Source organism: Pristiophorus japonicus, chromosome 2 (genome assembly GCF_044704955.1).
Source record: "Pristiophorus japonicus isolate sPriJap1 chromosome 2, sPriJap1.hap1, whole genome shotgun sequence".
NCBI classification, from domain to species: Eukaryota; Metazoa; Chordata; class Chondrichthyes; family Pristiophoridae; genus Pristiophorus; species Pristiophorus japonicus.
This window is the reverse complement of record NC_091978.1, coordinates 117229647-117244141: the sequence shown is the minus strand read 5'-3', so window position 1 is coordinate 117244141 and position 14495 is coordinate 117229647. Positions and strand designations below refer to the sequence as shown.

General features: G+C 42.7%; 1 protein-coding gene across 4 annotated transcripts in view; it reads left to right on the top strand.

The window, feature by feature from the left end:
• The window catches only part of slc38a9 (solute carrier family 38 member 9), an 81802-nt gene that overhangs the window by 40257 nt on the left and 27050 nt on the right, over positions 1 to 14495 (top strand). For all 4 annotated transcript variants that reach the window (XM_070868907.1, XM_070868924.1, XM_070868899.1 and 1 more), the window contains 2 exons: positions 1740 to 1847; positions 12344 to 12450. In XM_070868907.1, coding sequence (XP_070725008.1) covers positions 1740 to 1847; positions 12344 to 12450 — 215 coding nt within the window. The remainder of the gene's footprint in view (positions 1 to 1739; positions 1848 to 12343; positions 12451 to 14495) is intronic.

Below are 14495 nucleotides of genomic sequence, written 5' to 3'. Positions count from 1 at the left end.
GCCTAACCAGAGTAGGGTGTACATTTGTTTGAGCAGTCTACCCAATAATGGCATTCACCAATTTATAGTCAAATTCTAATGTTTGTGGAGGCAAGATTTTAAACATATAACCAAATGCTGCTGGGGCTCCAGCTATGGGTAAATACTTATGACTGTCAAATATTTTTCTTAAAATTAGACCATACTTTGTGTCTCCTGGCTAACTGGTTAATGTGGATCAATATTTAACTATCCATTATGGACTGGAATTCTGTTAAGCTGCTTGTTTCTCATGAGCCAGAGGTCCAGACAACACTGTTTTTAATCAAGGATAGAAGTGGTCATTAGGAATAAGAACATAAGAAATGGGAGCAGGAGTAGGCCATTTGGCCCCTCGAGCCTGCTCTGGCATTTAATAAGATCATGGCTCATCGAATCTTGGACACAGCTTCACTCCCTTGTCATTCAAAAACCTGCTATCTCCACCTTAAATATATTCAATGACCCAGCCTCCACAGCTCTCTGGGGCAGAGAATTCCACAGATTTATGACCCTCTGAGAAGAAATTCCTCCTCATCTCAGTTCTAAATGGGCGACCCCTTATTCTGAGACTATGCCCCCTCGTTCTAGATTTCCCCCACGAGTGGAAATATCCTCTCTGCATCTACCTTGTCGGACCCCATCAGTATCTTGTATGTTTCAATAAGATCACACCTTGTTCTTCTAAATTTCAATGAGTATAGGCCCAACCTACTCAACCTTTCTTCATAAGTCAACCCCTTCAACTCCGGAATCAACCTAGTGAACTTTCTCTGAACTACCTCCAATGCAAGTATATCCCTCCATAAATAAGACCAAAACTGCACGCAGTACTAGTGTGGTCTCACCAATACCCTGTACTGTTGTCGCAGGACTTCCCTACTTTTATATGCTATTTCCCTTGTAATAAAGGCCAACATTCCATTTGCCTTCCTGATTACTTGCTGTATCTACATACTAACTTTGTGTTTCATGCACAAGGACCCCCGGGTCCCTCTGTATCACAGCTTAACTTTGTATCAGCTTAACTTAACTACTGTATCCTGGGCCTGTTAAGAGAAATCAGCGGATGTTCGTGAACTTTTGGGTACTACATCTCCAATGATGACCTCTGATTAATGTTGATTTACACTGGCCTCAGTTCAGCTGCTGGTTCTCTGTATGCAGATTGAGAAATGCTATTGACTATTGTATCATGTTGCATGTGATTTCAAAACCTGCTGTTAGTGCTGCAACTTAAATTTTGTGAAGTTTTTCTTCAGGTATTGCTGGTCTCCCTTTTCCTCTTACGTATCTTCCCACACCCCAGGATACTGTTTCACAGGAGCTGAAAACTCTCCAATGCCTCATTCAAATGACCTTTCATGTGTTAGCCCAGATGTGGTATTCAATCCGTGTTGGGGAAGAGATACCACAGCTGAAGTCAATTCTATTCTTGTCTGACATACTCATGCTTTTTTCAACAGGAACCCTCCCTTCCTTCCTTCCAACCCCAAATTCCAAGCATAGAGGTGCTGAGGATGATTGTAGTGTTCCAACTGCCTTGCTGGCTCAGATTCATTGAACTCTGCAGAGCAGGAATCAAACTAGGATTGTAGTCTTGTATAGCTTGGTATTATTACTAGGAAGTCTAGCAGATCCTTTAAATGTTCATTTTTGATAAATTTATCTGTGCATCTAAATGTCTCATTTTAGAAAGTTTGTTTTGATTTTATTTGCAGGCACAATTTCAGTTTTCTATTTAATTATACTGGTAACACTGAAGGCAGCACAACAAGGGTTTCACCTGGAGTTCCATTGGTTTGAATCTGCAAACAACTTTGTAGCAGGTAATCTATCCAATAATTGCACATTCCACTTTATTCTTGCTATTACCATATAGAGTGGCATGTCAAACTATTCAGATATGTTCTTCAAATTAAAAGAAAATATGTATGAATTGGTCCATTTGGGAATCTTGCCTTTTGAGTTGATTCCTCTTAATTTCAAATTTGTTCAGATTAACTACTCAATATACTTGATTCCCTTTCTTCTCTTCCTCCCCCACTCTCCATACAGTCAGTTATTAGCTTCTGCTTTGACAAACCTTTTCTTCCTTCCCTTTCATCAGTTACTAATCCATCTCCTACTCTTGATACCCACTGACCTTGGTTTGTAAAGGAATCCTCTGGTCATGTCAGCCTGGCTCAGTTGTTACCACGCTCCCCTCTTAGTCAGAAGATCATTCGTGGCATCAAACCCCACTTCAGGATTTGAGTATGTAATCTAGGGTAATGCTTCAATACAGTACTTGAGTTGCATTACTGGTTTCAGATGAGACCAAGGCTTTGTCTTACTGATTAGCTGGATGTAAAAGATATTGGCAGAGAAATTCCTGCCTTCCGGGTCCGCACGGAGTGTGTACAGAACCGGGAAGGCATCGCAAAAGCTGGTTTCCATTACACGGTGCACATGTGCTGAAAACCAGCTTTTCTGATTTGTCAGAGAGCATCTCCACATCCAGGACATTTGCATGGGCAAAATTGCAGTATTTACCCATATCTTCCCCAGCGGATGTCCTGAAAATTCTTGCGCCTGATGAAAGCAGGCGCATAGCCTACTTTTATAGATGTAAGAGTTTTAAAATACAAAGTTTAAAATAACATTTTTAAAACATTTTATTGTTTACAAACCCTCCCCACTATGGTAAATTTATTTTAAACCATAATTTAAAAAAAATTGGATTTAAAAAAAAAAATACATAAATAATTAATTTAAATTAATAAAAATATGTGGTGTATTTTTTTATTAGTTTTGTGTGTTTGGTGGGGGGGGGGTTCTCATTCATAATAATGGGAACTCCAACTTATGGAATTCCCATTATTATGAATGAGAACATACTTTACCTTAATTGGTTGCCCAAAGCCATATGACTGCAGCTCCAGCCCTACGTACGTCCAGACATGCACGCGCTGTGACATGCAGTCAGTGGAGGCCTCAGGACCGGGAACTCATGTGGGTGCAGCAGGAACAGATAGGTGCACATCTTTTTTAACTTTTCCCCTCGATCGCCCATGGGCAGCAGCCGACGAGGATTTCTGGGCCAATGTGGCACTATTCAAAGAGGAGTAATGTTCTTCTGACATTGTGATCAGCATTTTCCCTTCAACCAAATATTGCCCAAAACAGATTAATTGGTCATTCATCTCATTTATTATTTTGAGACCTATCTGTGTGCAAATTGGCTGTCGTGTTTGTCCACATAAGTTATTGCACTTGAAAAGGAATTGAACAGGGTGGGACATCCTAAGAATGCATTGAGGCATTTTATAATTTTTTTTCCCCCTTGTATTTTGTTGAAAATTAGGAAATTGGAAAATGAGCACTTCTGCTTTCTACTTGTGCTGGTATATTTTATGTAATAGAGGATTGCATAAGATCTCATTCTGCCACTATTTAATACTATTTTTGAAAATGTTTCCCCATACATAACACGTGTTTCCAACCCAATTAAATTGATTTTTTTTACAAATGGGGGGTGGGGTGGAGGAGGAAGGGGGAAAGAGAACTGGGGTGGTTTAATGGATTACCACACTCCTTTTCATCCACAGGCTTGGAGTTTGAACCCAGCCGAGTTGTAAGGCTGGAAATGTGCCAGCTGGAAGGTCCTAAGTGAAATTAGTATTGGTGGCTGTGGCCCAGGTTTTATTGAGCATGGCCAACGGGACAAAATTACCTACAAATGCTCTGCTGGAGATGTTCTAAGAGTGATTGATATAGGTGGGGGAGAAAGAGGGGGAAATTCACCTGATGCAGTAAGATATTTGAAGGCACATTATTTGGTCAGCATAGAGGTACTTTATCCTAATTCTGATGCTTCAAAAATGGATCTTTCAGCATTGATCTCACTTAATCTCAACTTTAAAACTCAATAAACCATAAAATGTTGTGAAACAATTGAGTTGCACACGTCTCCCTTCCTGGAATCCATTATAGCTCTTGCTGTGACCAGGAATTAATAGAAATGGAGAGGGGTATGTAGGGTGCTTAAACCTCTGTTCGGGAACACCGCTTCCAGTAATTATTTTCAAGTAGTGAATTTTATTCCTGAACTGGGAATATGACTGAGCTGAATTATTCTACATGTTACTAATTGTGAAATAGTTAGTTACTTTCCCAGTTAGACTATCATCTGGCAGTCAATGTGGATTCAAGTTCTTCAAAAATAAATGGACTAACTGCTGATTCAACAGCTGGTTGAGGAATATGGATTTGTTTCTAAGGCAGGACAGAATGAACTTAAATGAATGAGATGGGTTAAATGGCTTTTGCCCTTTCAGTGCAAAATGCAAAGGGGCCCTCAAAGTAACAAATCGATAGAACTTGTGCAGTCTGACATTTAGACTTTGGCTTGCTTATTCCAGGGTTTTCATCAAAGCAGAAAGCCTTTACAGCAAATAACCACTTTAAAATGATCTCTTTTAATCTTGGCCAGTTTCTGTGTATGTTTCCTTTTAAACTGTTCTTTCCTAATGATTCCTTTTGAAAGTTCATAGATTCCGTTCCTGTATATAGATTTGTTTGAGTCCTTCCTAAGTAGGTGGCTGACTATATAGGACACAATTTGTTGCTCACTGACAAATCCACTGTTCCTTTTCAACTTGATATTTTAACATAACTAAAATTATTAAAACTTGACTGCAAGTAATGACACTACTGACCAAATCCCGTTACAAACAACAGCAGATTTGTTTTTATATAGCACCTTTAAATTTGTAAAACACCTTGAAATGCTTTTCTGAGTGTGGAAGATAACAAGGAACAGATGACAAACGATGGGAGAGTTAAGAGAGATGATCAAAGGTGGTGAGGCTGAGGGGTTCAGAGAGGGAGTTCCAGAGACTTGGGCTGAGATGACTGAAGGTTGTGCTATCAATGGTGGCCTGGGGACTGGGTGTTGAATGAACAGAAGGCCATAATCAAAGGACCAAAGGGTACAGCAGGAAATGTAAAGGTAGGATTGGTGAGCTGATGGGAATTTGATGATGAGTGGGAACATTTTAACAACAGCTTGCATTTATGTAGTGCCTTGAATGGAGTAAAATGTCCTAAGGCTCTTCACAAGAGTATTACAAGACAAAACTTCGACACCAAGTCACACAAGGAGACATTAGGGCAGATGACCAAAAGCTTGGTCAAAGAGAGAGGTTTTAAGGAACATCTTAAAAGGGGAAAGGTAGGCAGGGAGGTTTGGAGAGAAAATTCCAGAGCTTGGGGCCGAAACAGCTGAAGGCACGGCCACCAATGGTTGAGTGATTATAATCAGGGATGTTCAAGAGGGCAGAATTAGTGGAGCACAGATATCTTGTTTGGGGTGGGGCTGGAGAAGATTATAGAGGGGAGGGGCGAGGCCATGGAGGGATTTGAAAACCAGGATGAGAATTTTGAAATCGAGGCGTTGCTTAACTGGGAGCCAATGGAGGTCAGGGATAATGGGTGAATGGGACTTGGTGCAAGTTAGGACATGGGCAACTGAATTTTGGATGACCTCTAGTTTACGTAGGGTAGAATGTGGGAGGCCAGCCAGGAGTGCGGTGGGATAGTCAAGTATGGATGTAACAAAGGCATGGATGAGGGCTTCAGCAGCGGATGAGCTGAGGCACGGGCGGAGACGGTTGATGTTATGGAAGTGGAAATAGGCGGTCTTAGTTATGCTCCAGATATGTGGTTGAAAGCTAATTTCCGGGTCAAATGACACCAAGGTTCCAAACAGTCTGGTTCAGCTTCAGACAAGTTGGGGAGCGGGATGGAGTCAGTGGCGAGGGAATGGAGTTGTGCCTTCTATCTTCCAAATATTTAATTGGAGAAAATTCCTGCTCATCCAGCACTAGATGTCAGACAAGCAGTGAGACAATTTAGAGACTGGAGGGGTCATAAGAATATACGGCCAGACGGCCCCTCGAGCCTGCTCCACCATTTAATACGATCATGGCTGATCCGATCATGGACTCGGGTCCACTTCCTTGCCTGCTCCCCATAACCCCGTATTCCCTTATCGGTTAAGAAACTTTATCTCTGTCTTAAATTTATTCAATGACCCAGCTTCCACAGCTGAGGCAGTGAATTCCACAGATTTACAACCCTCAGAAGAAATTCCTCCTCATCTCAGTTTTAAATGATCGGCCTCTTATTCTAAGATTATGCCCCCTAATTCTAGTCTCCTCTATCAGTGGAAACATCCCCTCTGCAACCACCTTGTCAAGCCCCCTCATAATCTTAAACGTTTTGATAAGATCACCTCTCATTTTTCTGAATTCCAATGAGTAGAGGCCCAACCTACTCCACCTTTCCTCATAAGTCAATCCTCTCATCTCCGGAATCAACCTACTGAACCTTCTCTGAACTGCCTCCAAAGCAAGTATATCCTTTTGTAAATATAGGTATGGCCTCACCAACACCCTGAATAACTGTAGCAAAACTTCCCTGCTTTTATACTCCATCCTCTTTGCAATAAAAGGCCAAGATTCCATTGGCCTTCCTGATCACTTGCTGTACCTGCATACTAATCTCTTGTGTTTCATGCACCAGGACCCCAAGGTCCTGCTATACTGCAGCACTTTGCAATTTTTCTTAATTTAAATAATAACTTCTTCTTTGATTTTTTTTTTTCTGCCAAAGTACATAACTTTTGATATTGGCTCCAATGAACAAAATGTTCAATCATTTAGAGATAGTAAGGGGAAAAAGTCACTGGTGGGCGTAGTTTATAGGCCCCCAAATAATAACTTCACGGCGGACAATAATCAAAGGAATATTGGAGGCATGTGAAAAAGGAATGGCAGTAATCATGGGAGATTTTAACCTACATATCGATTGGTCAAATCAAATCGCACGGGGTAGCCTGGAGGAGGAATTCATAGAATGCATACGGGATTGTTTCTTAGAACAGTATGTTACAGAACCTACAAGGGAGCAAGCTATCTTATTCTGGTCCTGTGTAATGAGACAGGAATATTAAACGATTTCCTAGTAAAAGATCCTCTCGGAATGAGTGATCACAGTATGGTTGAATTTGTAATACAGATTGAAGGTGAGGAAGTAGTGTCTCAAACGAACGTACTATGCTTAAACAAAGGGCACTACAGTGGGATGAGGCCAGAGTTGGCTAAAGTAGACTGGGAACACAGACTAAATGGTGGCACAATTGAGGAACAGTGGAGGACTTTTAAGGAGCTGTTTCATAGTGCTCAACAAAAATATATTCCAGTGAAAAAGAAGGGCGGTAAGAGAAGGAATAACCAGCCGTGGATAACCAAGGAAATAAAGGAGAGTATCAAATTAAAAACCAATGCGAATAAGGTGGCCAAGGTTTGTGGGAAACTAGAAGATAGGAAAAATTTTAAACGACATCAAAGAATGACTAAGAAAGCAATGAAGAAAGGAAAGATCGATTACGAAAGCAAACTTGCACAAAACATAAAAACAGATAGTAAAAGCTTTTACCGATATAAAAAAAGGAAAAGAGTGACTAAAGTAAATGTTGGTCCCTTAGAAGATGAGAAGGAGGATTTAATATTGGGAAATGTGGAAATGGCTGAGACCTTAAACAATTATTTTGCTTCGGTCTTCACAGTGGAAGACACAAAAACCATGTCAAAAATTGCTGGTCACGGGAATGTGGGAAGGGAGGACCTTGAGACAATCACTATCACTAGGGCGGTAGTGCTGGACAGGCTAATGGGACTCAAGGTAGACAAGTCCCCCTGGTCCTGATGAAATGCATCCCAGGGTATTAAAAGAGATGGCGGAAGTTATAGCAGATGCATTCATTATAATCTACCAAAATTCTCTGGACTCTGGGGAGGTACCAGCGGATTGGAAAGCAGCTAATGTAATGCCTCTGTTTTAAAAAAAAAAAGGGGGCAGACAAAAGGTAGGTAACTATAGGCCGGTTAGTTTAACATCTGTAGTGGGGAAAATGCTTAAAGCTATCATTAAGGAAGAAATAGCGGGACATCTAGATAAGAATAGTGCAATCAAGCAGTCGCATGGATTCATGAAGGGGAAATCATGTTTAACTAAATTTGCTGGAATTCTTTGAGGATATAACGAGCATGGTGGATAGAGGTGTACCGATGGATGTGGTGTATTTAGATTTCCAAAAGGCATTCGATAAGGTGCCACACAAGGTTCCTACAGAAGATAAAGGTACGCGGAGTCAGAGGAAATGTATTGGCATGGATAGAGAATTGGCTGGCTAACAGAAAGCAGAGAGTCGGGATAAATGGATCCTTTTCGGGTTGGAAATCGGTGGTTAGTGGTGTGCCACAGGGATCGGTGCTGGGACCACAACTGTTTACAATATACATAGATGACCTGGAAGAGGGGACAGAGTGTAGTGTAACAAAATTTGCAGATGACACAAAGATTAGTGGGAATGCGGGTTGTGTGGAGGACACAGAGAGGCTGCAAATAGATTTAGATAGGCTAAGCGAATGGGCTAAGGTTTGGCAGATGGAATACAATGTCGGAAAATGTGAGGTCATCCACCTTGGGGGGGGGGGGGGGGGGGGGAGAAACAGTAAAAGGGAATATTATTTGAATGGGGAGAAATTACAACATGCTGCGGTGCAGAGGGACCTGGGGGTCCTTGTGCATGAATCCCAAAAAGTTAGTTTGCAGGTGCAGCAGGTAATCAGGAAGGCGAATGGAATGTTGGCCTTCATTGCGAGAGTGATGGAGTACAAAAGCAGGGAGGTTCTGCTGCAACTGTACAGAGCATTGGTGAGGCTGCACCTGGAGTACTGTGTGCAGTTTTGGTCACCTTACTTAAGGAAGGATATACTAGCTTTGGAGGGGGTACAGAGACGATTCACTAGGCTGATTCCGGAGATGAGGGGGTTACCTTATGATGATAGATTGAGTAGACTGGGTCTTTACTCGTTGGAGTTCAGAAGGATGAGGGGTGATCTTATAGAAACATTTAAAATAATGAAAGGGATAGATAAGATAGAGGCAGAGAGGTTGTTTTCACTGGTCGGGGAGACTAGAACTAGGGGGCACAGCCTCAAAATACAGGGGAGCCAATTTAAAACCGAGTTGAGAAGAAAATTCTTCTCCCAGAGGGTTGTGAATCTGTGGAATTCTCTGCCCAAGGAAGCAGTTGAGGCTAGCTCATTGAATGTATTCAAATCACAGATCGATTTTTAACCAATAAGGGAATTAAGGGTAATGGGGAGCGGGCGGGTAAGTGGAGCTGAGTCCACGGCTAGAACAGCCATGATCTTTTTGAATGGCAGAACAGGCTCGAGGGGCTAGATGGCCTACTCCTGTTCCTAATTCTTATGTTCTTATAACCTCACACTTTCCAACATTATACTCCCATCTGCCAAATTTTTGCCCACTCACTTAGCCTGTCTATGTCCTTTTTCATTGCTTTTCCTCCCATCTTTGTATTGTTAGCAAACTTGGCTGCGTTACACAGTCCCTTCTTCCAAGTCGTCAATATAGGTTGCAAATAGTTGGGGTCCCAGCACCGATCCCTGTGGCACCCCACCAGTTACTGTTTGCCAACCTGAGAATGAACCATTTATCCTGAATCTGTTCTCTGTTAGTTAGCCAATCCTCTCTCCATGCTAATATTCCCCTCAAATTTGGCAGATGGGGTATAATGTGGGGAAATGTGAGGTTATCCACTTTGGCAGAAATAATAGAAAAGCAAATTATAATTTAAATGGAGAAAAATTGCAAAGTGCTGCAGTACAAAGGGACCTGGGGGTCCTTGTGCATGAAACACAAAAAGTTAGTATGCAGGTACAGCAAGTAATCAGGAAGGCAAATGGAATGTTGGCCTTCATTGCGAGAGGGATAGATTATATAAACACAGCAGTCCTGCTACAACTGTACAGGGTTTTGATGAGGCCACACCTGGAGTACTGCGTACAGTTTTGGTCTCTGTATTTAAGGAAGGATATACTTGCATTGGAGGCTGTTCCGAGAAGGTTCACTAGGTTGATTCTGGAGATGAGGGGGTTGACTTATGAGGAAAGGTTGAGTAGGTTGGGCCTCTAATCATTGGAATTTAGAAGAATGAGAGGTGATCTTATTGAAACATACAAGATCATGAGGGGGCTTGATAAGGTGGATGCAGAGAGGATATTTCCACTCATAGTGGAAACTAAAACTAGGGGACATGGTCTTGGAATATGGGGCCGCCCATTTAAAACTTAGATGAGGAGAAATTTCTTTTGGGGTTTGGAGTTCTCTGCCCGAGAGTTGTGGAGGCTGGGTCATTGAATATATTTAAGGCATAGATAGACAGATTTTTGAGCGATAAGGGAGTAAAGGATTATGAGGAGTGGGCAGGGAAGTGGAGCGCAGTCCATGATCAGATCAGCCATGGTATTGAATGGTGGAGCAGGCTTGAGGAGCCAAATGACCGCTTACTGCTCCTATTAAGTTCTTTAAAGGAAAAGACGGGAGAGAAATGTGGAAATAGAAGTGAACAGCTCGGGCCCGGAAACACTGGTTGCATAGGCCTGGTTATGTAGTGATTAATAGGATACATATTTCCTGGTAGTTGCAGGGAATAGGTTGGAGACAATAGTAGGAAGGCAGAGTTAAAAGTCAGGGGTCCCATGGAGGGATAAAGTTGAAGTTTGCAGGATAAATGCACCAGCATCAGTGTTCTCGCTCAGGCCCGCATCGAAGCATTGACCACGCTCGATTAGCTCCATTGGGCGGGCCAGATCGTCCACATGCCCGACATGAGACTCCCCAAGCAAGCGCTGTACACGGAGCTTCGACACGGCAAGTGAGCCCCAGGTGGGCAGAGGAAACATTTCAATTACGCCCTCAAAACCTCCTTGATAAGTGCAATATCCCTACCGACTCTTGGGGCGCCCTGGCCCATGACCACCCAAAATGGAGGAAAAGCATCTGGGAGGGTGCTGAGCACCTGGAGTCCCATCGCCGAGAACAAGCAGAAACCTAGCGTAGACAGCGGAATGAGCATGCGTCAACCCAGGCTCCCCGACCATCCTTTCCTTCAAACACTGTTTGCCCCACCTGTGACAAGACTGTAGGTCCCGCATTGGGACTCTGTCACCTGAGAACTCACTTTTAGAGTGGAAGCAAGTCATCCTCGACTCCAAGGGACTGCCTATGATGATGAAAGTTGACATGGGTAGAGTGGAATTGGCATGGCATATCGACGAACTGTTGTCCAAGTTCGGAGACCGGTGTAGCAGGCGAGTGAAGTCCAGAATCTATTTGAAGGGAGGGAATTGAAGGATGGCGGTCATTGCCATAAGAATCAGAATCTGTTGCGGTGCAGAAAGATGGTGGTAAAATTGGCACAAGTTGGAGGTCAACGTAGAACAAAAGTGGCGGTGAAAATATAAAACCACAAGCCAGCGGCCAGAAAGACTGAAAAACCAGTAGAACGAATCACCAGACAACTTCAATGCACAGAGGGGACAGAGAACCATTGTAGATCAGACAGCGGGGGAGTATACACAATTGAGTTTTGAACAAGTTGTAGTTTAGAGGGAGGCGGATGAGAGGTCTGCAAGGAATAGTTGGTGAAATAGTATTTGGAAGTGACACAAGTGTGGCTGAGTTTTGCATCAATGGGAGTGAGATGAGGGCAATGGTGTGTAATGTTCTTTCTTTAAAATGTTCAGTTTTCATTTATTTCTGACCCATGCATTGCATCTGATTTGTCACGTTGCTTGTCCGACATCCAATATTGGCGAAACAGAAATTTCCTCAATTTAATATTAGGAAGATCAAAGTCAGTGTCTTGGGCCCTGCTACAAACTCTGTTGCCTAGCCACTGATTCCATCCCCTTCCCTATCCTCTGTTTGAGGCTGAACCAGACTGTTTGCAATCTCCACTTTCTATTTGATCCTGAGCTGAGCTTCCGAATCCATAATCCCCTCCATCAGCAATACCGCCTACATCCACCTAATATAATATTGGCTGTCCTTGCTCCTGTCTCAGCCCATCTGCTGTTGAAACCCTCAACGTGCTTTTGTTACCTCTGGACCGACTATTCCAATGCTCTCGCGGCTAGCCTCCATAAACTTGAGCTCATCCAAAACTCTGCTGCCCGTACCCTAACTCGCATCAAGTCCATTCACCCATCACCCCTGTACTCACTGATCTACATTGGCACCTGGTCCAGGAACACCTCAACATTTTCTCTCAAAATGTGAAACTGAAGTGGTTTATGCACAAAATACAAGTTCATGTGTGGTCAAAATAAATTAAGGGAGCTTAAGAAAACTCATTGGATGCTGATTATGTAGCCGGTGAAGTTCTGTTTTTGTATTTCTTTTCCAGAGTTCAGATTATCTTTCCCACATCTGACTGGAGTTCTTGCACTTGCTTTCTTCATTCATAACTGTGTCATCACTCTGTTGAAGAACAACCAACACCAAGAAAATAATGTAAGTTTCAACCCCAGGAAGAGGCTCATCAACTGACTTGCTACACATCATTCGTGGTATAATAGTATTTAACTTGGCCCTTCAGCTACATAAACTGTAGTCTGATTTAGGTATGATAGAGATTTTATTTTCTTTGCCATTTCTGCTTGGCCCAGGATGGTTTATACAGGTAATGGAGAAGCCCCTGCTTTTAAGTTTCCACCCATCTCCAGTGAGCTGGCGTGAGTGAAAGGACGACATCATGCTTCAATTTTTCATTCCCCCTTTGAGGAAAGCCTCTGGATCAATTCCCCATGAGCTACATCTTTTAGAAAGGCTCTCTGCGGTTCATGGCAAATTGTTCCAGGCTCCTAATAATGACAGGCCATTAAAGATTCTTCTTGGCCACTCTTGGTATTGTTAACAATCCTAACAAACTTTAATACAAGGACCAAGAAAAACAAAATCTAAAGGTGCACTGGATTAACTTACTGTGAACTGTTTGTTTTTGAAGTTTGTAAGTTTTCAGATTGGGTCATGTAGAACTTTAGAAGTCAACAGGCCCAGTTATTTGAAGAGCCACTGCATTTTAGGAACTGGTTGCTTTTGCCACTGTTATCTGTATGGGTGGGCTGAAAAGTGTGACCCCCCCCCCCCCTCCCCCATTGTAATCAAAAGTGCCAAGAAGACCTGCTCTACCCCACCCCGTCCCCACTCTAAAGGGAATCTTGGTGGCTGTCATTTTTCTGACCACTTTGATGGCTTTACTTTGATTTTGAAGAGTCTTTCTGGTAGCCAGTCCTAGCGATTCCAGAAATGTTACTTTGGGGGTTTCTGCCAAATGCACTAGAGCTGTAGATTATGAACCGGCAGTACTAAAGTAATCCTAATTCTTTACAGGGTTGCCGTAAAATCTCCTGCAGGGTATATTTATAATGGTGCAATGCTGCAGGATTGCCTTTGGGTGGCAGGCTTTTACCATCTTCTATTTTTTTTTACATGACTTGGTTCCAATCGATCTGAAGTTAACAGTCTGCTGGATCCAGTGCTCCTGTGTTCTGATCACACTTCTCGTTAACTATTTTGTTCATGTATATGTGGAATTGCATGTTCATGTGTTGTCACACATACTACAAAATTTTATTTGTTATGCTTTAATCTTAATTTCCTGCTTGTACTTCTTTTTTCCTTCATTTTACTTTTGCAAGTCTCCATCTTCTTGTAAATCTCCATGTACTTAATATCACTTCCTATCCTCTCCTCTTTCTCCCTCCTGTGGTACTATCTTCCAGATCTGCTAAACACCAGAGGTGATTTTAACCCCCAAAAAGATTTGTTTGGGTCATGTGGTGTCTCTGCACTCTACTATAAAGTCACACGAGGCATATACTGCAGACAAGGTCACGACATGACCTGCACCTTTCTTCCCAGGACCAAGGAGTCTGAGCTTGCGTGGAACATCCCTTTAAGTACCTGGCTGACCAGGTGAGGAGTGTCTCCCACAAGTTCACCCCCTGTGGTCAAGGTGTGAATTTCACAGTTGTATACAGTGTACAGTGTTGTTACATATTGGTTACAGTTATGTGAAGATTACAAACATGACATCACCTCCCCCCAATGTCTTTGGGTCAAAGATTGAGTCTTTCAGGCGGTCGACGCTCTCTTGTGGAGCGCCGCAGTTGTGGCTCTGGTGGTTGAGCCGTGACATGTGTCCCTGTCGCCTGAGGTGATTCTGGCCTGTCCGGGCTGGCCGCAGGGACTGTGCATGTTGTTGAATGTCCTTGTTGCTTGCTCACTGGCAGTGGTGTGGTTGACATCCCATGGTCTTCTTCAGGTTCCTCAGTGTCCATGCTGAACCTTTTCTTTACCGGGTCCAGATGATGTGATTGGGATTAACAAATATGATGTGATTGGGATTACGGAGACGTGACTCCAGGATGATCAGGGCTGGGAACTCAACATACAGGGGTATTCAACATTCAGGAAAGATAGAATAAAAGGAAAAGGAGGTGGGGTAGCATTGCTGGTTAAGGAGGAAATTAAGGCAATAGTTCGGAAGGACATTA